Here is a 27,479-nt window from a genome sequence, read left to right as displayed (position 1 = left end):
GAAATGAGTCACCTGAGGGGCCCTAATGCTAAATCCACTCCCCCACCGCCCCGCCCCTGCCATCCAGCCTGCAGAGGGTCCGCCTTGCGGCTGTTGAACGAATGAGACCCAGGTGCACTGTGGCTGCTTCTTATGTCCTTGACCAACAGACAAGCCCCCACTTATTTTTCTCTCCTGCCCTGTCTTTCCCGGCCTCTGGCTGAAGTCCGCTGACCTGTTGCTCTCATCACCACTGCCAGACGGTTGCTGCCTCTGCCATTGGTAGGCTTTTCATTTTTTCTCTCTTCTTCCTTTACCACTCCCCTCCCCTGTCATCACCTCGGGCTTTCTCAGCACGTGCAGGGAGTGGCTTCACCTGACTACTCGTCTAAACAGGTACTATCTTCCAGGTCTTGCTGTTCTGGGACATATTTGTCATTGCTTGTAGCCCAGGAGGGCTGGTTTTCACTGCTTTCTACTTCAAGTTCAGTTCAGTTCAGTTCAGTCACTCAGTCATGTCCAACTCTTTGTGGCCCCACAGACTGCAGCACACCAGGCTTCCCTGTCCATCACCAACTCCCAGAGCTTGCTCATACTCAGGTCCATCTGGTTGATGATGCCATCCAACCATCTCATCCTGTCTTCCCCTTCTCCTCCTGCCTTCAGTCTTTCCCAGCATCAGGTTCAAAATTATTTGAAATGTTTGAGAATGCTGGAAGTTTGATTTAAACAAAAATCAAAACAAATTGTATCTATTCTGGGGTTAATTGCAATGCTCACTGCATGGAACTGGCTTTTTTTCAGAAATGACTTTAAAATGTTTGCTTTTGATGGTCCATTTCCCAGCTCCACCTTCACTTACTTTATTTAGTAAAGCTTCATTGCGTTAACTCTGTTAATTCTCACCATCTCAGTGAATATACTGTGTCCTTCTTTTCATCTAGTAAATACTCTCTGTCTTTGTTTAAATTCAGTATCTCTTATTTGATGTTACCCTAAGCACCGCCTGAAGTCAGGGGTCTTTTCCTCCCTGGTCTTTGACCATGACCTCCATTCTGTTTTGCTGACTGTTGAACCTTTTCCTGCCACACTTGTTTTAAAGACAAATTGCATATCCATTGGCTTGGAAAGGTGTTAAAAGAGAGGACAGTTGATCTATTAGACCAGGGAACGAGAAGAGATGCTGAATGTTACTGACCTACAAACCCACGTTTCATTTCTCGGGGGGATGGATGTCACGGAGGAGACTCCTACATTGGGTGGGCAGGAGGCCCGGTGATGGCACCATTTCAGCATTGCCGCACTAAGATTCCATGATTCATTGTCACGAGGCGAGACCATCTCGTTCTTTAGTCCTTCAGCTCGCTCATCCCCTCATCCAGCTGGCTCTGCATCTGCCTCCTCTGGGCGTAGTTTTCATTCTTGGCTTTGTCACCCTGACCTGGTCCTGAGGAGGAGCCTTGTGATGTGGTCTCGTGAATTTCTCAGCCTTCCTGTATTAGGGATGCAAAGATGGAAATGACCCTCTGACCTGTTTACCGTTCCTTTCACCGAGCTTGGTGTTTTCTCACATTCTCTTCTCCTTTATGGGAAGTCCCCTCCCCCCACCACTGGCCCCTCTCCCCTGCCATTTTTATTTTTTTTGCACATGAAAAGTTGATTAACTTGCTGGTAGCCAGGGGAGGGCTGGGGAAGGTCATGGGAGAGGCAGTTGGCTGCTGTCAAAAGCAGAATGTGACCACAGAGCAAGATGAAGCTGCCCGGGATCACATGAGACTTAAAAATGCTGCTCCCATCCTAGAGAAGAGACAGCTGAAGGGCTCCTGATATACTAGAAATGGGAAAAATGGGTGGATCTAATTTTTAATTACAGTAAAACAACCTATCTCATCTCATAGACATTTGGCATCTTTAGAAAATTAATACTGTAATCCATCTTACCAGTAACTTTATTTTCGGCGATGACTAAAGCTGGTGACTTCTTTTGGAATTGAAAAGAGATGCTGCAGATGGCTGGTACCTACTGCTTGAGGGAAGCATACTGCACTGTATAGGGTGATTCGCCTTGACATGTCTGGTGGTCAGGAAGTATTTGGAAAATCTGTGTAAAGCATGTGGAGGCATAGCTTCCCTGGGGACCATCTCTCATTATGAGTTTGGACATTCAGTGTTAAACGCATATGATATATAATCCCTTTTAGGGGAACCTCTACCTGAGGTTTCCTGTGTGGAGCCTGGTGGCTGTACCTAGAACAGAAGAGGAGCAGGTTGGTGAGTTATCTAGATATCGTCCTGCTTAGCATTTCTTAGGATTTCTGCGACCCAATTATAAATTCAGGCAACTGCATGTTTTGTAACATTTCAGTACTTTTCACACAGGAAATTTAAAAAGAGTTTGAGTAGCAGATGTAAAAATGCAAAACGATGTGCCCTGTGACAGTGGAAATTGAGGGTGTGATGGTATTGACTCTCTTGCACTCCTTTCCTCTCCTGTTCACTTAGAAACCTGATGTCCTGACCACTGGTGCCGGTAATCCAGTAGGAGACAAACTCAATGTTCTGACGGTAGGGCCCCGAGGGCCCCTTCTCGTCCAGGATGTGGTTTTCACTGATGAAATGGCTCACTTTGACCGGGAGAGAATTCCTGAGAGAGTCGTGCATGCCAAAGGAGCAGGTGAGAGCTGTGTTCATTTGCTGGGAAAGGACTGTTTCATAACACCTGAGTTAAAAATTACTTCTCAAAGGATCAGAGTTCCTTTAAGAGAAGTGCCAAATTTCCATTCCTTGGAGAAAGGCAAAAATGTCCATCAATAGAGGAGTCAGTAATTAAATGATGGTTATTTCTCTGGATTGAACCTTCCATGTAAAATACTTTATTTTGCTAAAAATAAAAGTAATCTTCCTTTTATTCCATTATGCATCTTAGTAAAGAATGGAAAATATGAAAATACAGACATAGACATACTGTAATTATAACTGGATTAAGATGGTGCACTTAACTGGATAAATACTGGAATTAACTGTACAAAGTCAATGTGCTGTAGTGATTTTGCAGTGATTTTTTCCTTATTGTCCAAAACTTCTGTAAAACTTTTATCTTGCTTTTATTACAGAAACAAAAGATGTAGATGGTATTTAAAAGAAAGCTAAAAACTCAAAAGGAGGGACTTCCCTGCAGTCCAGTAATTAGGACTCAAAACTTCCAATGCAGGAGGTCTGGGTTCCGTCCCTAGTTGGGGAGCCAAGATCTCACAGGCTGCATGGCACAGCCAATAAATAAATAAATTACTTAAATATTGTGAATCTTAAAAAAAAATAGGAAAAAGAAAGCTTGATAGAAAGGAAGAAGTTTTGTTGGACTCCCAGTTCAGTTCAGTTCAGTTCAGTCGCTCAGTCGTATCCAACTCTTTGCGACCCCATGAATCACAGCATGCCAGGCCTCCCTGTCCATCACCAACTCCCGGAGTTCACCCAAACTCATGTGCATCGAGTCGGTGATGCCATCCAGCCATCTCATCCTCTGTCGTCCCCTTCTCCTCCTGCCCCCAGTCCCTCCCAGCATCAGGGTCTTTTCCAGTGAGTCAACTCTTCGCGTGAGGTGGCCAAAGTATTGGACTTCCCAGTTTCTTTATTTCCTGTTCTATCTTCTCCAGCTTTTTTTTGTGGGGCTTTTCCGTCGTGCCTTTGATATGCTGTTCAGGTCGTTGTTTGGCTCTGTGGCGAGCTTCCTAAGTGCTCAGCCTTTCCGTGTGTTTTCTCCTCCTCTCTCCCCTGTTCTTTCTCTCCTAGATCCTACTTGTACCTGAAGGGCCTCTCAGACCCTTTGTTCTCCTGGCAACCCTGACTAGTTCCTTCTGGCTCCACTTCTCTTTGGCTCCGGCTCTGTAGCTCTCAGCTTAGCCCTGAGTGACGCAGGGCTTTGCATTTTGCTCTCATCATTTTATGTTTGGTTATCTCCCCTTCTCCCATCATTGGAAGCTCCCAGAAGGCCAGTGCTAAATCACCGGTTTCTTTTGTCACCCAGATACCTGTTGCGGGCCTGGTGACCTGAGTGATAGTCTTGTGATGCCAATTTCTGTGTCTTTCTCTTTAGGGGCTTTTGGCTACTTTGAGGTCACACATGACATTACCAGATACTCCAAGGCGAAGGTGTTTGAGCATATTGGAAAGAGGACGCCCATTGCAGTTCGCTTCTCCACTGTTGGTAAGTTGGTCTGTTTGCATTACTGGTGTTGCTTGACTCAACCCTGTATTTTATCTAAGGCATTTATAGCTTAGTTTCCAGAAAAAACTTACCAGACAATAGGAAACAAGCACTTCTCCAAAGTATAGCAACATTTTACAGTAGAAAAATTATTTTAAGACATGCAGAAAGTTACTTTTAGTTCTGTTTGTTGAGAGGTCTTAGGAAATCATGCTTATGCAGAGCTCACGCCTGCAACTCTGTGACATTTGGAAAGAGTTTTTCCTATGAGTGGTTGCCTCAAACGGATCATGAAGTGGTAGTCTTGCTCCACAGCCATGAGAACAACTGCCCTTTATTGAGGGTTAATTCTGTGCCATCCGTGGTTAGTGTTGTACTGATCCTGCTTATAATCTGTAGATAGATTAATGCTTTGCATGGTGGGGTTATTTCTGTTTCTGAGAGGGTGATTTTTCTCATGTTACAGAGCTAGTCAGAGTTAGAGCTATCAAATTGCATCTCAGCATACCACAGTGCCTGATTAATTCTGCCTCTGCATGAGTCTGTGTTTGTGCATTTTTATAATTCTGTGAAATGCAAAAGGAAATGAAATTAAGGATAAAAATTTCTGTCTTGACTCATTTTCTTAATATTAACCTCATAATTTTGACAACTTGCTTATTCTCTTTGTTCACTGCCTTAATCTTCATAATTATTCTCTTCCCTTATTTTACTTTAATTTTTAATGACCTGTTTGAACAAAGCTATCATCCCTTATTTTAATTTAAATTTTAATTACCTGTTTGAACAAAGCTATCTTATTACACTAAATGGATAATATTTTCAGCTGTTATTATATATACTTTCTTATTTCTCTCAGCTAATTTCTTTGTTTACTTTTTCAGTCTAAATTAGCTGGTGGGTAGTAGAAATAATAACCCAGGCACTTAAATACCTAATATACTTCTAGATGTTGGGAAGAGTAGATCCCAGTGTTTTTATGACTTGAGGCTTCCTGGATGCAGAGTACTGTAGTGGAGGCTTCATTTTCCCCATTTGAATCTTCTAGCTGGAGAATCAGGCTCAGCTGACACAGTGCGTGACCCTCGTGGCTTTGCAGTGAAATTTTACACAGAAGATGGTAATTGGGATCTTGTTGGAAATAACACCCCCATTTTCTTCATCAGGGATGCTCTATTGGTAGGTGATGAATTATTTCGCACTCTGCAGATACTTGTTGATTTAAATTGATTTCAAATACTCTGTATAGATTGGCATTTGAGGAAAAGCCCTGGGAAAAGCAGAAAGAAGAGAACATTGACTGGGATTGGCTGGATTGCCTTTTACATTTTTTTCTGTATTTAGTATCTTTTTATAAGGTCAACAATTATCATTAGTCTTTGTTTGGCATTTTGGGGCTCACTGATTTGATGGGAATGATCCAGGTTTCCTTACAACACTTGGAAAATGAATAAAAAAAGGCAGTCTGCTCAAAAATGTGTAGAGGGTAAATTTCATTTTAGGGTTTTGCAGGTTAAAATTTTAAAATTGTATTGTTCAAAATGATAATCTGTAAACCTAGCAATAGGCAATGTATAAGACACCATAGGCCTGGTGTGCTGCTGTTCCTGGGGTTGCGAAGAGTCGGACACGACTGAGCGACTGAACTGAAGACACCATAAGTCCTTTAAACTTAATTTTTGGATTTTTTTCCTCTCTTTTTCTATTTAGTTTCCGTCCTTTATCCACAGCCAGAAGAGAAACCCTCAAACACACCTGAAGGATCCGGACATGGTCTGGGACTTCTGGAGCCTGCGTCCTGAGTCTCTGCATCAGGTGGGAATGCCTCTTTTTTTCACTATGTCACCTGATAAGGAACTGTTAATTATGCCTCATACAGTTTTCTCCAGTTTTGGATATTTTATTGGAGTTGATTTTTGACTTTCTTTTGGAGAGCCTTCCTCAGATTTCTTGGTCCTTGAAGAGTTTTATAATGACGACTTTATTCATCTTTCCCCATTCATGGACCTTGCATGATACTAGAACCATTATCAATTGATATTTAACAGTATTAAGGATTAAAGTTTCTTGTAGGAAGTCAAGCTCTTTGTATTAGGGAAATGAAGGGAAAGTAGTACCAAACAAATTTTCTGTTAAATTAGAATGTGAGCAAATTAGGCTAGTTTTCAGATTTGTTTTAGCTTTTCTGTATAGAATTTTGAGTCAGGACATTAGTGATTTATGTTTAACATTTCTGCTTTAAAATTCTTCTGTTTGATATTTTTTTCAAATGGCAACCCTTCCTGTGAGCACTTGGCTAGTATGTTCCATGTCATTGAGAGATTTTTCTGGAAACTTACGACTGTCTTAAAAATATGTTTTGATTTAAACCGAACAAATTGACCCTTGATTTTCCTGTTCCTTAGGTTTCCTTCCTGTTCAGTGATCGAGGGATTCCAGATGGACACAGGCACATGAACGGATATGGATCACATACTTTCAAGCTGGTTAATGCTAATGGAGAGGCAGTTTATTGCAAATTCCATTATAAGGTACAGGCCACCTTTGGCAAAGGTGGTGGAAGGCTCCTACCACCCACGTCTCCTTGGCTTCTCCTGAGGATTGGGCAAGGATCAAGGCCTGGCCTTCTCCACCTTTCCCGTACCTCCACCCCCAAGAATGACAAGTATCTATCTGGTTGATTAGGACCGTGATTATCTTACTGGCCACTGCCTGAGTAAATACTCAGGCTGCCCAATTAGAACAAAGTAGTCTCTCTTTGGTCTCTTCATGTGGCTAATAGCACATAGCTGCTATCAATAGTCTAGCTTTTTCTTCCTGGACCCTGGGAGCTCTGCCATAAATATTTGGGCAAGTGCTCATTTTGTGCTGGCTCTCAATATTTCTGGTGCTGGCAGGTGCATATTGATATATATCTTTTCCCCTGGAGAAGGAAGATCTAAGGTTTTAGATCAAAGATAAAGAGATAATAGAAGCCTCCCAGCTAGGTAAAAGGAAATTCCTACCTGCTTTAGCCTAGAGTTCTTTGTTGGAGTTTAGAGTTAGGTGTTAGCAAACAGTCACGTGTTACGTTTTTGCTTTGCCTTTCATAGCCCTGAGTACACTGTTCTGAGTACAGATACTTTTGGGGTCCAGGAGGGCTTTAAGACAGAATTGGGACATTCTTGTTTGTAATAGCAGTCTCATTCTCATTTTCAACATCTGATGCTATCTTTCCAAAAATATTTCTCCTCACTTTTAAATTCATCCATCTATTTTTTAAAGGATTTATTATGAACACCACACATTAAAAAATCAGTTATAAATTTCCGGAAACAAAAATTATTTCTTTCTTTCATAATTGAGATTTTTATTGGTTGTTTTGAGGATCAGTATACAGACATTTTAATTTGTACACAATTGTAACATATGTACCAAAAATCTAAAGAAGTCATGTAGTTGTGATTCTTTTCTAAACATTTTAGTGATTTTCTAGCTTAAAATTTGGAGGCAAATTTTCCTTGACGGGATACAAGCACCAATATTTTCAAATGTTAATATGCTGTTATATCATAAGTCCCACTAATTCACAATTTAATATCATATATACTACATACTTGAATTTTCAGTCATTCATAGCATGTTAACAAAGTTACTAGGAAAACTGGACTTCCGCAACCAGAGATGTTACAGGGTGCATAAGATTCTCATAAGGAGAACCAACATCAGGGAATTTATTTAGGGAACAGTTCTACCAAAAACAACATAGGAGAAGTGATTTAAAGTGTTCAAGACATTAAGTGTGCAACTAACTCCAAAGTGCTATGTAACATGCTTGGTATTATAGGATAGAAAAGCTGTCCCCATTTATGGAGTTGTTAAGCTGACACCTAAGACAATCAAAGCCTCCCATATTCAGTACCCCACTATTTTCTGGTCGTACCGAAAAATAACCAACCAGCAAATGATCTTTTCTTTTTTTTTTAAAAAAAAGCATTTAGACTTTAAAAATTGGATGAGGTGGGATACTTTCCTTCTTTTTTTTAAAAAAATATTTATTTACTTCTTTGGCCATGCTGGGTCTTTTTTGTGGCGCATGGGCCCATGAGTTGTGGCAGATGGACTTAGTTGCCCCACGGCATGTGGGATCTTAGTTTCCTGCAAGGGTTGAACCCATGTCCCCTGCATTGCAAGGTGAATTTTTAATTACTGGACTACCAACCAGGGAAGTCCCAAGATTCCCTCCTTCTTTAAAGTGTTTCTAAAGCTACTAAGAAACTTGGATTTACCAAATAGTTGATTAAAAAACATCCCTCTGGGTTGTACAAGCAGGGAGACAGGGACCACTGAAAGTACCGGGTGTGTGATGTTAATCAGACTTGGCTTCTCTCTCTCCTGCTTCATCAGAGGCTGGGCTCTCATGTTTTAGTATCTCTGTTTTCTGCAGGTAAATCATCTTTAGTCCCTTGGTTAGCCACCTTGTCCTGTTTTCCTTTTGCTCTTCCCCCTTAGCCTTTTGTTGGCACATTTTTTCCTGAAGATTTATCCTTTTCTGCTGCCTTTTGGGGCTTTATTTCCACTTTTGCAGGAGCAGGTTTAGCTGACAGCCTTGCAGATCTCTTCTTGGGCTCCTCATTCTTCCTACCCTTCCCCAACTTCTGAGCTGACCTTCCTCATGGCAGCAGTGGGAGCTGGGGGAGGTATGCTGGGCCGCCTGGCCACTGCCGCTTCTCCAGCCCAAAATTTGTTTTGTTTTGTTTTTCATTTCCTTTCATACAATCAGATCAGATCAGTTACTTTTGGGGAATATTTTGAGAATCTTTTAATTGAGATGTTTTCATGGGTTCTTTTAGTATGACTTTGGCATTGGTTAGAATAAGTAATATTGCCAGGGAACTCTAGAAGGTTATTTAAAAAACCTCTGGTCGCTTAAGAACTTGTTTCCAAATACATCTGCTAAAATAAGCAGAGACAGAAGTGGGCTCATGACATATACAGGCTCCCACTTAATGATATCCCAGGGACCTATTTTCTTCTGTCCTATTTTAATCATTATCTGAACAACTTAGGTGGGTATATCAAACAGGAAAACTGTTACCCCTGTATATATTTATGACTTGGATCTATGATCGTTGGCAAGGAACAGTTACAGGAAACAGTTGACCCACTGGCTTGTAATTGCCAAAAGAAGAAGTGTAGTGCCACTTAGAGCAAGACTAAGTGATTGTATCTGGGACAACTAGTGTGGTCGTGGCTTTGCAGTTAGAACGATCTGAACTCCCATCTTCCCTCTTCTAGATAATTATCTCTTGGCACGTTATTAAAGGTTCTCTGAACTCCAGTTTAGTCATGGTGAAGTTGGGTAATAGTGGCAGCTGCCAGTGGCCCTGGAAAGATTGGGATGCTTACGGGTCTGTTCAGCCAAGGGCTCTGAGGTAGCATGGGATCTAATAGAGTCATCAGTCTGGATTATTCTGACCTACGGTCATGCCTTTCTAAACCCAGGGGCTTCAGTTAAAATCAGAAAGGTATTGCAATAATATTGTACAATTTAGTGTATTCACTGGGTGATCTGCAGATGGTGACGTCCATATTCTAATTCTGAAGATCTAACAGGGTGAGAAAAATCTTGCCACTGGCTAGAGAGAGCTGGGATTTCTGTGCTAGACATCGGCCAGCCTTCTAGAGGTGGCTTGCGAAGGAAATATTTATGTGGTGTCTGACTTCTTGGGGCTCTTTCAAAATAAGATAGCGGTGGGAACTTTATTGAAGAGCAGGATGGGATGATAATAAGAGCTCAGGTGAAAGTGACTTAATGTCTTTGGGTTTTAATGGCTTGTTTGAAAGTCAGAATATTAATACTATTGGGTTGACCAAAAAGTTCAGTTGGGTTCATCTTATGGAAAACTTGAATGAACTTTATGGCCAACCCAGGACTTTTGGTTGCTCATAGTTGGCGAACTGCTTGAGTGGCTGTACTGAATTTCTTTTCAGCTCTATAAACTGATCCTATGATTTAAAAAAAAAAAAGTTAAAAAAGGAAGAGAGTTGGGGTGGAGGGATACTAGCTAAGCACAATCTCAGTAGTTGATTTGAGATATTGTAAGACAGGGAATTTAAAAAATTACTTCATGCTAAAAAAGGAGGAAAGTCCTTTAATTTTATTAACCACTTGCTTACTTTTAAAATATATTTTGATTTTTCTTTTCTGATTGGAAATAGCATGGGTATAAACATTCAAATAGTAGCCACTCTGGAAAACAGTTTTGAAATTCCTCAAGAAATTAAACATAGAATTACTATATGACCCAACAACTCCATTTTACAATATGTACTCAGAGAAATCCACTGACTTGAACACTTGAAAATGGTTAAAATGATAAATTATATGTTATATATACTTTATAGCAAAAATTGTTTTGGCTTTTCTGAAGACAGTAATGTAGCATTTTCTAGATGAGTGAAAAATTGAAAGTGAACTATATGTCAACAATTTAAAAAATTCAAATAATGTAGAATCCATAAAGGGAAAGAAAGACTAATTTTAAATATAAAATGTATAGACAGATTCCCTGGACATTGAAAAGAATCAGGATAAGCAAATAGAATTTCTTACTGATAAATTCATACTTGTGTCAGATTTGAAGAGGGGAGTTACTGTTACAAGGAAAATCCCGTCTTTGGATAGTGTCACTCGTAATCCCTCAATGAATTACTGATTGAAGTTTGATAACTTTGCCAATAAGTTTCAGTTTGAGCTTCTTTGTTTTTTCCTGTAGACTGATCAGGGCATCAAAAACCTTTCTGTTGAAGATGCAGCAAGACTTGCCCACGAAGATCCTGACTACGGCCTCCGCGATCTTTTCAATGCCATCGCCACAGGCAACTACCCCTCCTGGACTTTATACATCCAGGTCATGACATTTAGTGAGGCAGAAACTTTTCCATTTAATCCATTTGATCTTACTAAGGTGAGTCAGTTAACAACTAAATTGTTGTCTTTTTAAAGTGTCTTCACCCCTAATTTAAAAAAAATTGTAGTCAAGCATTTATAAGTTGTATACGAAACAGTTGGAGCCACCTAAGAGTTTCCTAGCCTGTGAATGAGGGCTCACCAGCCTCCCTTCCAGTTCCTATTTGATAACTTTACTGAGTTCATCTGGGTGGCCTGATATATTGTTATTAGCAGGGAACAAATTTTGATGAGATGATGTATTTTTTCCCAGGGAAAATGTCAGTATTTACTCCTGTTTACTGTTGCAAAAGATTAAACCAATGCACTCACCTTAATTCTTACCATTTATTAGATTCAAAAATGTTATTTTCACTTACTATCATTGGCTTCATTGTATTTGAAAGCTGATATTTGTATGCGTAATTTCCTTCTGTTGGTTCTCTGATAATTGTGAATATGCCATTATTTTTAGGTTTGGCCTCACAATGACTACCCTCTTATCCCAGTTGGTAAACTGGTCTTAAACCGGAACCCAGTTAATTACTTTGCTGAAGTTGAACAGTTGGCTTTTGACCCAAGCAACATGCCACCCGGCATCGAGCCCAGCCCTGACAAAATGCTTCAGGTAAACCTAGTTGATCGAGAGGTTGTGAGGCAGGAGTATGTGAATAAGCCTATGTGCCCTTGCACGTGTACGTGTGTACACACACACACAGAGTGTAATTTGGCTTGATCTTTATATGAAGAATTAACTAGGACACCACTTAAACCTTGGTCTGGGTCTTTAGTTCCTGTGGGACTGAATGAAACATCCTTTAATGAGCGTTACAGGATAAAACAAATTTCATAGTGAGTCCCTCAATATGGTAACTTGGATATTTAGGCTCTTAAGTTAAAAGAAGTTATAGTAGAAATACTTTAGGTATTTGTGGAATATTCTTTTTCAGTCTCTAATCAAGGATGGGGAATACCATTAATTGATTATAACATTTGATCAGCATAACTGTATTCAGCACATGTAAAAAGAGACCCAGAGATGATTTTTACAACCTCAGTTTATGTTTCCATTGATTAAAGGCAGTGGGTTTTACTGTTTGTTTTGGTAATGTTCCTGCTGCTGCTGGTGCTAAGTCGCTTCATTCGTGTCCTACTCTATGTGACCCCATAGACGGCAGCCCACCAGGCTCCCCAGTCCCTGGGATTCTCTAGGCAAGAACACTGGAGTGGGTTGCCATTTCCTTCTCCAATGCATGAAAAGAAAAGTGAAAGTGAAGTTGCTCTGTCATGTCCGACTCTTCGCGACCCCATGGACTACAGCCTACCAGGCTCCTCCGTCCATGGGATTTTCCAGGAGAGAGTACTCGAGTGGGTTGTTCTTGCCTTCCCCGGTAATGTTCCTAGGCATTCAGTATTTTTTCACCTCTCTCCAGTATGTTTTTTCAAGAGTACAAAGAGTGAAAAATTCTTATCTGGATCAGAAATTAATGGGGAAATAACTGGCTTAATAATTATAGAGTAAATCAATGTTTTGTGTTCTTAGACTATGATCATGCTACAAAGGGTAAAGTTTTCACCCTAGATCAGATCACAGTGACTGACGGCTATTTCTTATGTAAGCGTCCAATTCCAGTTCAGGTGTCACTGTCCACGGAGGTGAACTAAGTATCCTTTGTTTTTTTAAAATAATAATTTTTTTTTTTGCTTTGACATTGGGGACATTTGAACCTTTTATAGAAAATAAGTTTATATTCATTTTTAATTTAATTTGACTGCTGTGGGTTGAATACCTGTCTACTCATAGACTGCCATGGCTGCTATGACAGGAGGCCATACAGCAGGGACGAACCATTGTACTTGGTTAGCCTTTTGATGAGCATTGAGGAATTGTCCAAGGCTTTTTGAGTAGGTAAGTAATAGAATATGCATGGGGCCTCAGGAAGAGTCTTTTGGCAGGAATATTTAGGGTGACATTGTTGGAAGGATGGCTTGGAAAAGGAGAGCCAGTGAGGAGGGCTTGAAAATTACTCTGATAGGAACTAACGCGTGACCAGGTGGTAGTAGTTGTACAGTAATGGACAGTGTTTTCAACAATAATGTTGAAAGGCAACGCATTCTTAAATTTTAAAACCTTGGGATACCAAGTGTAAACCGGACCATGGTGAAAAGCCCTCAGTAGTGTAATGTGAGTCCCAGAGACTGTTCCCTGGGTGCCCGGTGATGCAGGGGCAGCCCTTTTCCCCTCCCACGCATCACAGTTTATCAGGAGTGGAGAAGTCGACTCCTGGAGTGGGAGAGCTTTGCTCTGTTTTTTCACCCCAGCCCAGCAAGGAGCTTGGGCACAGGGCCCTGGGTAAGGCCTTCATTCAAGTTGGGGTCAGGGTGTGGCCTTGCTGTATGCATTTCTCGGCTTAACTTGGAAGGTCTACCTGCAGTTGGGGATGCCTTATAAACACAAGGTGACCCCAAACCAGAACAATATGATGAGGCCACATCCAGGAGCTGCTGATGGCTCAGCTCTAGCTTCTGTCCTGTTGGTATAGTTAGAGCACAGCTTAGTCCATTTTGGGCAGAAGGAGGCAACCAGCATCCAAACCCTAGGTGCTTTTGTTCATGGTTGCATGGCTGGTCATCTGAATATTACTTTATTTTTAATATTTTTGAAGATTTCTTTTTTGATGTGGACCATTTTTAAAGTCTTTATTGAATTTGTTACAGTGTTGCTTCTGCGTTATGTTTTGGTTTTTTTGGTCGAGAGGCAGATCAGATCTTACTAGCTCCCTGACCAGGGTTCAAACCTGCATCCTCTGCATTGGAAGGTGAAGTCTTAACCACTAGATGGCTGGGGAAGTCCCTGAATATTACTTTAGACTCATGATTATGGGAGGTAGAGTCACTCAGCCAAGAGCAGATTATGGACAGAACAGCAAGACTGGACTAAGCATTTGGCCTGAGTGATTTGGTACAAAATAATCACATCAGTTTCCCTGTTCAACTTGGTTTGTGTTTTGGGTGGCCCATAGAGTTAGTGATATAAGAATATTCTTTCAGGCTTCCCTGGTGGCTCAGATGGTAAAGAATCTGCTTGTAATGTGGGAGGACCTAGGTTCGAGGCCTGGGTTAGGAAGATCCCCTGGAGAAAGGAATGGGTACCCACTCCAGTTTTCTTGCCTGGAGAATTCCATGGACAGAGGAGCCTGGCAGGCTACAGTCCATGGGGTCGCAAAGAGTCAGACATGACTGAAGTGACTTAGCACGCACGCACGCATGAATATTCTTTCAGATTCAAGGCCAATAATAAAGTCAATTAAAGAAAACTGCTTGTGAGTAGAGCTTTGAATAATGAGAATATTTAAATAATTGGATACTAAGATTTATATGGAGTTAATCATCAAGGTTTTTGTTTCAACACTAATTGAAAGAAATTGCACAATCTCCTGCCTTGGTAAATATGTGATTTAGTTTAATCTTGATTCAGGGCCTTGTGTCATCGTAGGGCCATCGTCCAATACCATGGCTTTCTTTGTGTAGTACTTTGTTAATATCTAGAAAGTCTCAGAGTTCAAAGTGTATCTGACATAAACCAGGCTGCGACACAAGTTGTTGTTTTTTTTAAAATAATTTCCTGTACAGTTGGTTTTGTAGAAATCTGCGTCTTTTTGTTAAGAGCAAATGGTCAACTCCTCCCCTGGAGTGAGAGAGTGGGGAGGAATGGAATTAGTTCATGACTCCAGTTAGTTGGGTTCTAGCAAGTTTGTTTTGCAATGTAATGTGTCCTTGGGAACAAGAAATCATTTTTATTTCTTATTTATTTTTTTATATTTTGGCTGCACCACTTACCATGTGGGATCCTAGTTCCCCAACCAGGGGTCACACCTGTCTCCCTTGCATTGGAGTCTTAACCCCTGGGTTGCCAGGGAAGTCCCAGGAATAAGAAATAATTCAAGCCTGGGCACTAACTTGTTATTTGAGGGAAAAAGGAGTTACGATCTAGAAGAGAAGTGAAGTTTTTTGGCTCTTTGGCTGCACGATGTGGAGGATTAAGGACCGTTCAGCTAGGGAGCACTCATTTGGTGAGAGAGAAGAAAGTGGTCTTTACTGGGCAGTCAGGGCTCTGTGGTGCTCCGTGTTCGAGGCTCGCCAGTGAAGTTCACGGGCTGTTTCTCTTCTGTCTCTTATTGCACGTTGTCAACGTCTGTTTCCTTTATGACTGCAGGGCCGCCTTTTCGCCTATCCTGACACTCACCGCCACCGCCTGGGACCCAACTATCTCCAGATACCTGTGAACTGCCCCTACCGTGCGCGAGTGGCCAACTACCAGCGCGACGGCCCCATGTGCATGATGGACAATCAGGGTGAGCCTCAGAAGGTGGCTCGCTCTGAGGGTGCTGGGGGGCACTGCTGGGCAGGGGTTGGGGTGCCCCATCAGCCCAGGGGTTTTCAGGCTGCCCTAGCGACCTCCAACTCTGTAGAAGCCCCATATGGCTGCTTGTGCCCACCATGTATTTCTTGCCCAGCAATGAAGGTCTCAGCTGCCTGAAGACGCTTCTTACTTTTATTTATTTTATATGTTTTATTGAGAGTTCCCACCTCAGATTTTACTTTCTGTCCATCTCACAGTGAAAGGCAGGGAGAAAGATCTTTCACCCTGGCTGCTGCAGAATATCATCCAACTTAGGGAGCAGGTTTTTGTTTTTTTTTTTTAATTAATCAATTTTATTACTGACATTGATTTTGCTGTATTTCTTGCCAGTCTCTTCTGTGAATATTTGTTACACATTTAAGATTAGCTTATACATATATAATTTTGTGCCTTGCATCTTGTTATGATTATTATCATTAAGCCTCTTCCAAGTATTGAACAAGTTAATATGCTCACTAACTGAGTGTGTTGGGTGGTTGCAGTGTTTCTGCTCTCTGAGGCTTGACGTGTTGGTGTAGAATTGCCCAAAGTAATCGGTACTCCTCTATCTGTCTTCTGTGTTTTTATCCTAAAGTTATTGTTTTTCATTAATATTCCTTGATTCTTTTGTTGTTGAGACTGGCTGTATTAAGTGAAAGTTGCACAGTCGTGTCCGATTCTTTGCATCCCCATGGACTATGCAGTCCGTGGAATTTTCCAGGCCAGAATACTGGAGTGGGTAGCTTTTCCCTTCTCCAGGGGAATCTTCCCAACCCAGGGATCAAACCCAGGTCTCCCGTATTGCAGGTGGATTCTTTACTAGCTGAATCACAAGGGAAGCCCTATGAATACTGGAATGGGTTGCCTATCCCTTTTCCAGTGGATCTTCCCGACCCAGGAGTTGAACTGGAGTCTCCTGCATTGCAGGCAGATTCTTTACCGACTGAGCTGTCAGGGAAGCCCGGCTGTATTAAAGTGATTCATATATATTTTGGGATGTCATTAATAAGTAATTGCTTTGTGTTTACCATTCTTGTTTACTATTATAGTGGCATACGTGTGAAAAAACTACTTTGACACCCCCTTTTGCCTAATTTTAAAAGTAGAAAGTTTGACCTGTTCCCTTGCAGTTCGATGAAAAAGCTTAATCTTTCCCAGTAGTCAGTGACTTGAGGACAACTCCGACTTTGAGTAAAGGTCAGAGCTTATTTGGAAATAAAATTTTAAAGTTACTCAAACTGGCACATTTCAAAGAGCTAATTCTTAGTACAGAAAATCACTGTGATGGCTTGTTATTGGAGAACTTTGCTTTCCACATGGACGTGGCTGACCTGGAATGAATTTCTTGGGCTGGTAACTGGACTCCATGGGAGCATGGTGCCCCTGTCTTCCTAGAGCTTTTGATTCCTTTGTCAGTGTGATGTAGCCACCCAGGATTGTCTATTCCAGCAGGGACCTGGGTAAAATTCTAAACCCAGACTGCTTCGTTCAAACCACTTGCTGTGTTTTTTCAAGCCATCCTTTCTGTTTAGGCAGTGTGTACTCAGGTAACACAAGCTTCTGTTTACATCAGCTGAAGCAGAGTATGGTTGGGAAAATAAACATGCCAAAAGGGAAAAAAAAAAGCCTCAAAATTTATTCCGGAAGTCTTAATACATGTTTTGATTGCATTTGTCATTATTTTTCCTAAGTCCAGAGAAATCAGTGGTGACATATTAGAAATATCAAAGTTAAAAAAATACTTTAAAAATGCATCTGTAGAAAGAAGCAAAAGTGCATCTGTTGGGTTGGTTGGCCAAAAAGTTCATAAGATGTTATGGAGAACCCAAACGAACTTTTTTGGCCAGCCCAATAGAATTAAATAAAGTCGTAGTCAATAAAGGAAAGAAACCCCAAGCATCTTAAACACCTTTAAGAGGTAGTGAAGTAGAGTCCCGTGATGGGAATCTTGTATGTGCTGGAATGGAAAAGTCAGAACTTCCAGATTCCGGATCCAGCACTGACCACTGCATCACCCTGCAGCAGTCAGCGAGTGTCTCGGGGCTCAGTCCGCCTGCCTGGTGACTGAAAGAGCAGAGCTGGAACTCTGAGCTCCCAGGAATCCCATGATTGCATGTCTGAACTGTACCCAGGCCCACTTGAAACCCTCCAATTTGAAATGTCTTTGGGTGTCATCTTCTACGGGGGCCAAACCAAACTTATATAAATATATTTGTCCTGGTAAGCATCAGAAGACTGTAGAGATGGGACCATCTGAGTGTTCAAAGGGAACTTGAGATCTCTTCTGTAAGATGTAGAGGGAGACGGACATGTGAGCACATGACAGTATTCTCTAAGAATCTGGGTGTGTTTATAGCTAAATGTGGGGAGTTCAAAATAATATGTGCATGGCATGTGCACACATGCGTGTGCGCACACACACACACACATATATAATTGTCACTTGAATTTATTTTTTATTTTGTAGACTTACTTCATTTTTCATCTCCCCAACTGAATGTATGTGGTTTTCCTTTAAAGGTGGGGCTCCAAATTACTACCCCAATAGCTTTAGTGCTCCCGAGCATCAGCCTTCTGCCCTGGAACATAGGACCCACTTTTCTGGGGATGTACAGCGCTTCAACAGTGCCAACGATGACAATGTCACTCAGGTAATGGCTCCTTTGTCTTCTGTGAGAGTCGCTTGGTCATTCTTCTCAATGTCTGCATATATTCCCCTTTTAAGTGTCTGCTACTACTACTGCTACTGCTAAGTCACTTCAGTCGTGTCTGACTCTGTGCGACCCCATAGACGGCAGCCCACCAGGCTCCCCCGTCCCTGGGATTCTCCAGGCAAGAACACTGGAGTGGGTTGCCATTTCCTTCTCCAGTGCATGAAAGTGAAAAGTGAAAGTGAAGTCGCTTAGTCGTATCCGACTCTTAGCGACCCCATGGACTGCAGCCCACCAGGCTCCTCTGTCTATGGGATTCTCCAGGCAAGAGTACTGGAGTAGGGTGCCATTGCCTTCTCCGTTTAAAGTTTAAAGTGTCTAATATGTCTCAAATTGAATTCAGGGACAACATCTTTATTCATAACTCAGTTCCCATATTAGATGAGTTGAAAATAGAGTCTCAGATTATCTTTTTTTTTCATATGCAAATATCCAGCATTCAGTACTAAATTATCAGGCATACCCAGCACTTAAGACCTTATATCTGAAAAATCAAGAGGGAGGAAAAAGCAAAACAAAATTGGCAATAGAAGCAAACCTGCTGGAGATCCAGACAGTGAAATTGTCAGATACAGGTTTTACTGCTGCTAAGTCGCTTCAGTCGTGTCCGACTCTGTGCGGACTGCAAATGATATTTTTAGGAAAATAGAAAAGAGATGACAACATGGAGCATTATTGAGAACTTTAATCTATAAAAAAAGAATTGAGAGAACATCCCTAGCAGTCTAGTAGTAAAGACTGCATTTCTGCTGCAGAGGGTGTCGGTTCGATCCCTGATTGGGGAACTAAGATCCCTCAAGCTGTGCAGTGCAGCCAATAAAATAAAATAAAATTTAAAAAATTGAATGGACATACTGAGCTGGAAAATGAACAACCAAAGTCAAGCATTTAGTAAATGAGTTTAAAAAGGTGATTAAACATAACTGAAGAGAGGATTACTGAACTGGCAGACAGAGCAGTAGATGTTATCGAGACTCACTCATGAAGAGAGAAAAAAAGAACTCCCCTTCATTATGAGAAACCATTTAGAGACTGAGAACGCAAGCCGGTTTGCTTTCCTCTAAATAACAAACAACACACGTACAGTGCATATAAAGAACTCCCACACAGCAATAAGAAAAAGACGAATGAATATGAAAAAAATGGGCAAAAGGCTTGAAGAGGCACTTCATAAAAGAAGGGTCCAAATGACTGGAAAACAGACAGAAAGGTCATTTATTTCACTAGTCATCAGGAAGACACAAAACTAAAAAGAGGCACTACTGCAAATGCACAAAAATGACGCGACTTAAAAGGAATGTGTACCAAGTATTTGTAAAATGAGAAACAGCTCTCATGTAAGTGTAAATTGGTTCAGGTGTTCTGGAGACCTAGTTGTCAGTATCCACTGAAGCTAAACATGTACGTGCCTTTTGACCTAGTAAGTGCACTCTTAAGCATAGATTTCAAATAGAAATGTGTACATATGAGCAACAGAAGACAGGTACGACAGTTTCCTCATATCATCCAAGTGTTCGTCAACGAAAGCTTAGATAAATAAACTGGTGTATTCCCACTGCTGCTGCTGCTGCTGCTGCTAAGTTGCTTCAGTCGTGTCCGACTCTGTGCGACCCCAGAGACGGAAGCCCACCAGGCTTCCCCGTCCCTGGGATTTTCCAGGCAAGAACACTGGAGTGGGTTGCCATTTCCTTCTCCGATGCATGAAAGTGAAAAGTGAAAGTGAAGTCGCTCAGTTGTGTCCAACTCTTTGCAACCCCATGGACTACAGACTACCAGGCTCCTCCGTCCATGGGATTTTCCAGGCAAAAGTACTGGAGTGGGGTGCCATTGCCTTCTCCGATATTCCCACAGTGTACAGCAATGAAAACTAATGAAGTATTCCAACAAGCAGGCACACAGGTGAATCTTACAAACATGAACAATAGAACGGGAATATAGACCACATGATTGCATTTGTGTACATTTCCAAGAGAAGTAAAGAAAGACATTTATAATAAGTAAAAACAATGGGGGGGTCAGTTGGAGAAAGGGGACTGGGAGGAGGGGTACGTAGGGGCATTTCTGAGATGTGAGTGACGTTTCTCTCTCGATCTGGGTGGTTGTGACACGTCAATGTCCCCTGAAGAATCACAGTGAACTTCACACTTGATGTTTGCTACCCTAACTGCAGACATAGTACACTTAAAAAGAAAAAACAGTTATTCTCTCGCTTTGTATACAGGCTATTAAAAATGTCACTTTTTCATTAACAGGAATTTGGCCCTGCTCTTAAAGGTCTGTGGTTAACGTGTTGGAGTGGGTAGATTAGCTCAGCATCCTTATCTGGTTATGAAATGGAACAGCTGTCTCGTGTGTGGAGCCCATGCCCTCCTGTAGTGAGCAGCCGAGCTGTGTATGATTGGTGGTCGTTAGCCAGGCATGTGCTGTGCTGTGCTTAGTTGCTCAGTTGCTTCCGACTCTGCGACCCCATGGGCTGCAGCCCGCCAGGCTCCTTTGTCCATGGGATTCTCGAGGCAGGAATACTGGAGTGGGTTGCCATTTGGTACTCCAGGGGATCTGCTTGGCCCAGGGATCAAACCCGGGTCTCCTATGTTGCAGGCAGATTCTTTACTGTCTGAGCCACTAGAGTTTATGATATGACCATTCAGACTGGAGTGGGGTGATACCTCATTGTAGTTTTGATTTGTATTTCTCTAATAATTAGCAGTGTTCAGCATTTTTCTCATATTTGTTGGCCATCTGTACATCTTCTTTAAAGAACTATTTAGATCTTCCCGCATGCAGTGCTTTGATTGGATTATGTTACCACCTAAAAGTCTAAAGATTTTTGAACTTTAACATCAGATTTAAAGTTTGCTCAAATTTTAAAAGTAGTATTATATTCTGATATTTGGTAACTTATAAAAACTATAAAGTTTTGATATTTTATTAATTTGCTACCTTGGGTAATTTGATGTTTTACAACTAAGCGACTTCACTTTCACTTTTCACTTTCACTCATTGGAGAAGGACACGGCATCCCACTCCAGTGTTCTTGCCTGGAGAATTCCAGGGACGGGGGTGCCTGGTGGGCTGCCGTCAACGGAGTCGCACAGAGTCAGACACGACCGATGCGACTTAGCAGCAGCAGCAGAACAGTACTTAGAGTAGTGTCTGGGTGCATTATAGGTATGTGAGTAATAAATATTTGCTCAATGAATGGATGAAATGTTGAGTAGAGTCAGAGCGATAACTGAGAAATGGCTGATTTCAGAAATAAGCAGAGGCTGTTAGAACTCATATATGTATTACTTTGCTTACTATGTACTTACTTTTAATTTTAACCTTTTGATATTCATTTTAGAAGTAAACTCAGTATACTGTAAGCGAAATACCACTATTAACATCTGTCTTCTCTAAGAAATTTTGGCTTCCGAGTAGCTAAGAACCTAATTAATGAGCTAGGGTGTGTCCTCTCTGGTTCTGGGTGAACTGAACAAAGGTTGTCTTGTGCTAAGCTTGCATTTGATAACAGCACATTCTGCACTTGTCAGTAATAAGGTGTGGTGGCATTTTTAATTGTAGGCCACACTGCCTTTTATTTACAAGAGATTTATAAGCAGTGACCACAAAACACATTATTAAAAAGAAGTCACGAGCTATTATCTTCCTTTTTTTTTTTTGCCTATGCCCCCGCGGTATGTGGGCTCTCAGTTCCCTGACCGGGGATTGAACCCATGCCTCCCACATTGGAAGCGTGGAGTCTGAATCACTGGATGGCCAGTGAAGTCCCCTGTTATCTTCCTGTTTGACTTAAAACAAAAAGTGAGGAACTCAGCATGTGACAGTTTCATCTATAGTTTTAAATTATTCTTAAATTGCAAATGTAGGGAACAAGGTATAAAGAAGGTTGAGAAGTGCTTGCACTGAATAACTGGTAAATACTTTTTAGTCATAGCAAAACATTTGGCTAGCATGCTGTTTCCACTGCCTATTTCAACAACCTCTCAGCTCCACTTAACCTTCACCTACAGCTAAGAATCCTGTTTGTTCCCGTGGGAAAAGAACATTTCGTTTGCAAGAATGTTCAGCCCTGGTTGAGAGTCTCGTTTGCAAGCACTTCTCAACCTTCTTTATACCTTGTTCCCTACATCTTTTTCTTTGGGGTCTCGCTATGTTGCCCAGGCTGGAGTACAGTGGCAATTCACAGGCGCGATCCCACTACTGATCAGCACGGGGGTTTTGACCTGCTCCGTTTCCGACCTGGGCCGGTTCACCCCTCCTTAGGCAACCTGGTGGTCCCCCGCTCCCGGGAGGTCACCATATTGATGCCGAACTGAGTGCGGACACCGGATCGGCATAGCGCACTGCAGTCCAGAACTCCTGAGCTCAAGCGATCCTCCAGCCTCAGCCTCCCGAGTAGCTGGGACTACAGGCGCGCGCCACCTAGCCCGGCTAGCTCAGTCGGTAGAGCATGGGACTCTTAATCCCAGGGTCGTGGGTTCGGGCCCCACGTTGGGCGCCAGATGCTGGCGACGGAATGAAACACCAACACTGCAGAGTGGTTTAAACCTTTATATTTTAACACTTGCTTCTTACAGCTACTTTATTTTATATCCCTTGCACAACAACCTACAGGGCAAGCCGCCAAGCACTATGATTCAGAGACTATACAGTGCGCAGGCGCAGGGCGAGATAACCTTTACCTTGACTTATTTACTGCAGCTAAGACTTTGTTTTGGGGAACTTCCTTATCAACTTAGAATCCGTTTTGTCCCAGGGTCCGTTCCTTTTGAGGAATCAGAGAAACATCCTTGTGTGCAAGAAATGTTCTTTTCCCACGGGAACAAACAGGATTCTTAGCTGAACATCTCGTTTGCAAGAATGTTCAGCCCTGGTTGAGAGTCTCATTTGCAAGCACTTCTCAACCTTCTTTATACCTTGTTCCCTACATGCAAAGCCTTTTTTCATTCTTACAGCAATGAGAAATCTTGCGTCTTCATTTCAAAAGTGGGGTTTGGATCAGTTTCGTTCGTGATAAAATAGTTATCTGATTCCCCACCCTCTGTTTTCAATGAGCAGGTGCGGGATTTCTATTTGAAAGTACTGAATGAGGAGCAGAGGAAACGCCTGTGTGAGAACATTGCGGGCCATCTGAAAGACGCACAGCTTTTTATCCAGAAGAAAGCGGTGAGTGATACTTTGTAAGCCGACCGGTGACACCTGCTGGCAGGATGGGAGAGTGCAGCTGTGGGAGAAAAACCTTCAGAAGTGTCATTTCTATTTCACTTGAGTTAAGCAAACTTAAAAAAAAATTAGTATGAATCCCCAATCAACCTCTGATTCCTTTCTTTCTATGGCTTACCTCCAGCAGATGCACTGTATCCATCAATCCTTTACTGTTTGTCCAGTGTGTAATAATTTAGGGCAAATCGTCTCCTGATGCTGTTAATCTGACTGTAGACAAGTTCCATGTTAAGAGAGTAATATCCAGTATCAAAATGTGGGTCCTGCCACAATTTTGCTTAGACTTTAGATGATAAGAAATATAGATTTCGTCTTTGTGGTGTGAAGTCTGCCTGACTGCTCGATGTTAATGATACCCAACGTGCCTTCAGAAGCAACAAGAAACATGCTGTTTTCTGGGGTAAAAACTGAGCTGCTTCCAAAGCTCAGGCTGACCTTTTGAGCAAAGGTGCCCCAGGGCATTTCTGATGGTCGCTCATTGTGCTGTTTGCTCACTGTTGGTTTCCTGGCTGCCCCAGGATCAGCCTCTCATAAATTTAGGAACCGCTGCCCTTCTCTTATCTCTTGGCTGCTGCCTCTCTGTTCATAAGGGCAGCTGTCTGGAGTATGTTCTAAGGTCTGGAGATAAGAACCTTGCAGGCTGGGCGCTTTCTCTGCAGGCCGAGCTGTATAAACCGTGTTTGATGAGTGTGTATATGAAAGATAACCCTTTGATTCCCTGGACGCTAGTACTTCTTGCTGTTTCACTCAGGCAGAGAGCCTGACTGTTGCTCTGTGAGAGAGGTGGGGCGGTTTTTTTCTCATCTTCCTTAGAAGAATGAGTAAGACTGTTTGTAAGCAGAGAATTGGGCTCAAACTCTTGGCCTTCTCCTCTTATGTACACTAAAGCTGCCTGGCCTCTGTGGGTTCTTGATATCCTACCTCTTGCTGTCTGCTGGGGATCAGCCCCTGGTCAGGAATTCCTTCTCAACGTGTGCAGAGTTGGCCAGCACAGGCCAGTGTTTGTACAGCTCACTTTATTTTTTAATTGGCATATAATTGCTCTACAACGTTGTGTTACTTTCTGCTGTACAGCAAAGCACGTCAAGGATATGTATACATATATCCCCTCCTTCTTGGGCCCCTGAACCCAACCCCCGCCCCATCCTACCCGTCTAGGTCACCATTGAGCTGAGCTCCCCGTGTTGGACAGTAGCTTCCCACCAGCTATCTATTTTACCCATGGTCTATACGGCTAACTGTAAATTCAGGCTGTGTCGGGGCCCGTTTCTTAATACAAATCACCGTAACTTGTTGCATTCCTCTGAGGTCAGCTCTTTACCTGCTCTAAGTGGAGCCCACCTCCTAATGCCTTTTCTCACAATACTCTGCAGGGTTGATTTAATCGACTCATTTGTTTTTATGGGAGTGGATATTGAATTCTACGAGGGAGATTTGATTGTCTCACCTGTTCCATGAGGAGTGTGTATTGAAGCTCAGGCGAATGACTTATCCGGGGTTACTCAGCCAGTATACATCAGGACCTGAGTCCTGCTCCCTGTTGTTAAATGCTGTGTGGCTCTGCCCCCTGTGGACGTGTCCCTCCTCCCCTCTGGAGTAAATCCCGTGGAGCAGACACAAGGGACTGGCGTGGGAGGGGGCTAGGGTGATGCTCACATGGTGTTCATTTGCTTTCAGGTTAAGAACTTCAGTGATGTCCATCCTGAATATGGCTCCCGCATCCAGGCTCTTTTGGACAAATACAATGAGGAGAAACCTAAGGTGAGCCCAGAGCAGCCCAGCTGTGGCAGAGGATGTGTGTCATGGATAGGCACAGTGGGTTTTCTCTTGCAGTGATTCTCCTCAGGGACAACTATTCAGTTTCTTAAGCAGCTGTTCACAATCTCAGTTGAGATATAAAGAACTCACCTAGAAAGCGCAACCTCTTCATTTAAGCCCTGGGCCATATAAGACTCTGTGTGGGTCGGTGGGTGTGGGTGTGGGGGTGTGTGTGTTTGTGTGTGTGTGTGTGTGCCTGCGCCATATAAGACTGGTGTGTGTGTGTGACATGCCGTGTGTGTGTATGTGATGTCGTGTGTGTGTATGTGTGTGTGACGTCATGTGTGTGTGTGTGAGACGTCGTGTGTGTATGTGACGTGTGTGTATGTGGGATGTCGTGTGTGTGTATGTGACGTGTGTGTGTGTGAGACGTGTGTGTGTATGTGACGTCGTGTGTGTGTGTGTGTGCCTGCGCCATAAAAGACTGTTGTGTGTGTGTGACATGCCGTGTGTGTATGTGATGTCGTGTGTGTGTGTGACGTCGTGTGTGTGAGACGTCGTGTGTGTGTATGTGATGTCGTGTGTGTGTGTGTGACGTCGTGTGTGTGTGAGACGTGTGTGTGTATGTGACGTTTGTGTGTGAGAGACGTCGTGTGTGTGTGTCGTAGTGTGTGTGTGTGATGTTGTGGGTGTATATGTGACGTCTGTGTGTGTGTGTGTGTGTGTGTGTGTGTGTGTGATGTCCGATTCTTTGCAACCCCACCAGGCTTCTCTGTCCATGGGATTCTCCAGGCAAGGATACTGGAGTGGGTTGTCACCTCCTCCTCCGCAGGGGCTATAGTCCATAGGGTCTCAAAGAGTTGGACACAACTGAAGCAACTTAGCGCATGTGCTTATAAGACAATCTAAGGTGGACAAACTCTGCATTGTTACTGTCATTTGAGCACAGATGAAAGCAGAGAAGTGCTGAGTCTCTGCCTGAGTGGGCTAACTAACCTGCTGGTCTTGCCCTTTTGAAACAGAACGCAGTTCACACCTACGTGCAGCATGGGTCTCACTTGTCTGCAAGGGAGAAAGCTAATCTCTGAGGGTCGGGGGCCCTGGTTCTGCACCACCTTGCCGTCCGCCTGTGAAGCAAAGCCTGTGTTCACACCTGTACCCACTGATCGCTGGATGGAAGATTCTCCTGCACTAGACGTGCAAATGCAAGCTTGTGTCTGCAAAATGATAATCCAGATTTCTATCACAAATGATGTAATAATGGCTTTTAATCCTACTTTCCTGTGGATGAATGAAGGTTAGGGCTTAACAATCATTTAAAAGAAACATGTATTTGCTTTTGACAGCTGATTATTCACTTAAAATGACTAGAATGAAAGTTTCTAGCAGAAATACAATTTTATTTGACAAGAAAAAATCTTAGTGACATTAATGTTTACATATCATCTCATGGCCTATTTTATAAAAATATCACTGTAATTATATAAGAAGAAAAGATAAAGATAATTTACTGAGAAATTTAAATTTTTCTAAGTTCCCATGAGGAAGAACACATTGCTATCTTTTGAAAATAACTTCAGCACCATCATGGCTTGATGTTTATTCCTGCTTTGAATTAATCAGATTTTTTAAAACTTGGAATTACATTTATCCTAATACAGCACTGATTTTGCAGTAGACTGATTTGTAATTGCTTTCCTTTTTCCAATAAAATAATCTGCAAATAAAAATAGAAGACTGGTGTTTGATTTCTTTAGTCTCCATATGTAACTTGAAATGTCTCATGATTCTTCATCTGAATATCATGTTATTAGATTGTCGTTGTTTAGTTGCTTAGTCATGTCCAACTCTTTTGCTACCCCATGGACTGTAGCCAGTCAGGCTCCTCTGTCCTTGGGATTCCCAGGCAAGAATACTGGAATGGGTTGCCATTTCCTTCTCCAGGGGATCTTCCTGACCCAGGAATTGAACCTGTGTCTCCTGCATTGGCAGGCAGATTCTTTACTGCTGAGCCACCAGGAAAGCCCCCTGTTATCAGATACTTTCCCTTAAAATTGAAAATACTGATTTCACAAGGATAGTATATTATTTGTTTAAACCAATAGCCATTATACATAGCTTCTGAGGTACAGGGGACCAGAACTTTATTCTATTGGGAAAACAGAAAATTTCCCCGTTTTGAAAGTTACTTAGATCGCTTGTTCATTAGCTTGCTTCTTTTTATCTGATTATGAATTTTAACTTCTTTGAATTTTATTTTTCCCTTTT

At 42.2% G+C, this 27,479-nt stretch overlaps 1 protein-coding gene and 1 non-coding gene across 2 annotated transcripts in view; both read left to right on the top strand.

Moving 5' to 3' along the window:
• Window positions 1–26,926, top strand: part of LOC128071367 (catalase) — a 37,530-nt gene extending 10,604 nt beyond the window's left edge. The window contains exons 2-13 of the mRNA XM_052664256.1: window positions 2,482–2,653; window positions 4,073–4,183; window positions 5,232–5,362; window positions 5,894–5,998; window positions 6,589–6,714; window positions 10,942–11,133; window positions 11,590–11,742; window positions 15,331–15,469; window positions 18,037–18,167; window positions 23,289–23,396; window positions 25,131–25,214; window positions 26,234–26,926. Coding sequence (XP_052520216.1) covers window positions 2,482–2,653; window positions 4,073–4,183; window positions 5,232–5,362; window positions 5,894–5,998; window positions 6,589–6,714; window positions 10,942–11,133; window positions 11,590–11,742; window positions 15,331–15,469; window positions 18,037–18,167; window positions 23,289–23,396; window positions 25,131–25,214; window positions 26,234–26,299 — 1,518 coding nt within the window. The 3' untranslated portion in view covers window positions 26,300–26,926. The remainder of the gene's footprint in view (window positions 1–2,481; window positions 2,654–4,072; window positions 4,184–5,231; window positions 5,363–5,893; window positions 5,999–6,588; window positions 6,715–10,941; window positions 11,134–11,589; window positions 11,743–15,330; window positions 15,470–18,036; window positions 18,168–23,288; window positions 23,397–25,130; window positions 25,215–26,233) is intronic.
• On the top strand, window positions 22,656–22,728 carry TRNAK-CUU (transfer RNA lysine (anticodon CUU)). The gene has a single exon. It is a non-coding gene; the product is annotated as a tRNA-Lys (tRNA).
• Window positions 26,927–27,479: the final 553 nt, after the last annotated feature.

This window comes from Budorcas taxicolor, unplaced genomic scaffold (assembly GCF_023091745.1).
Source record: "Budorcas taxicolor isolate Tak-1 unplaced genomic scaffold, Takin1.1 scaffold398, whole genome shotgun sequence".
Lineage (NCBI taxonomy): Eukaryota > Metazoa > Chordata > Mammalia > Artiodactyla > Bovidae > Budorcas > Budorcas taxicolor.
The sequence above is the reverse complement of the archived record's forward strand: the minus strand, read 5'-3'. Positions and strand labels throughout refer to the sequence as shown.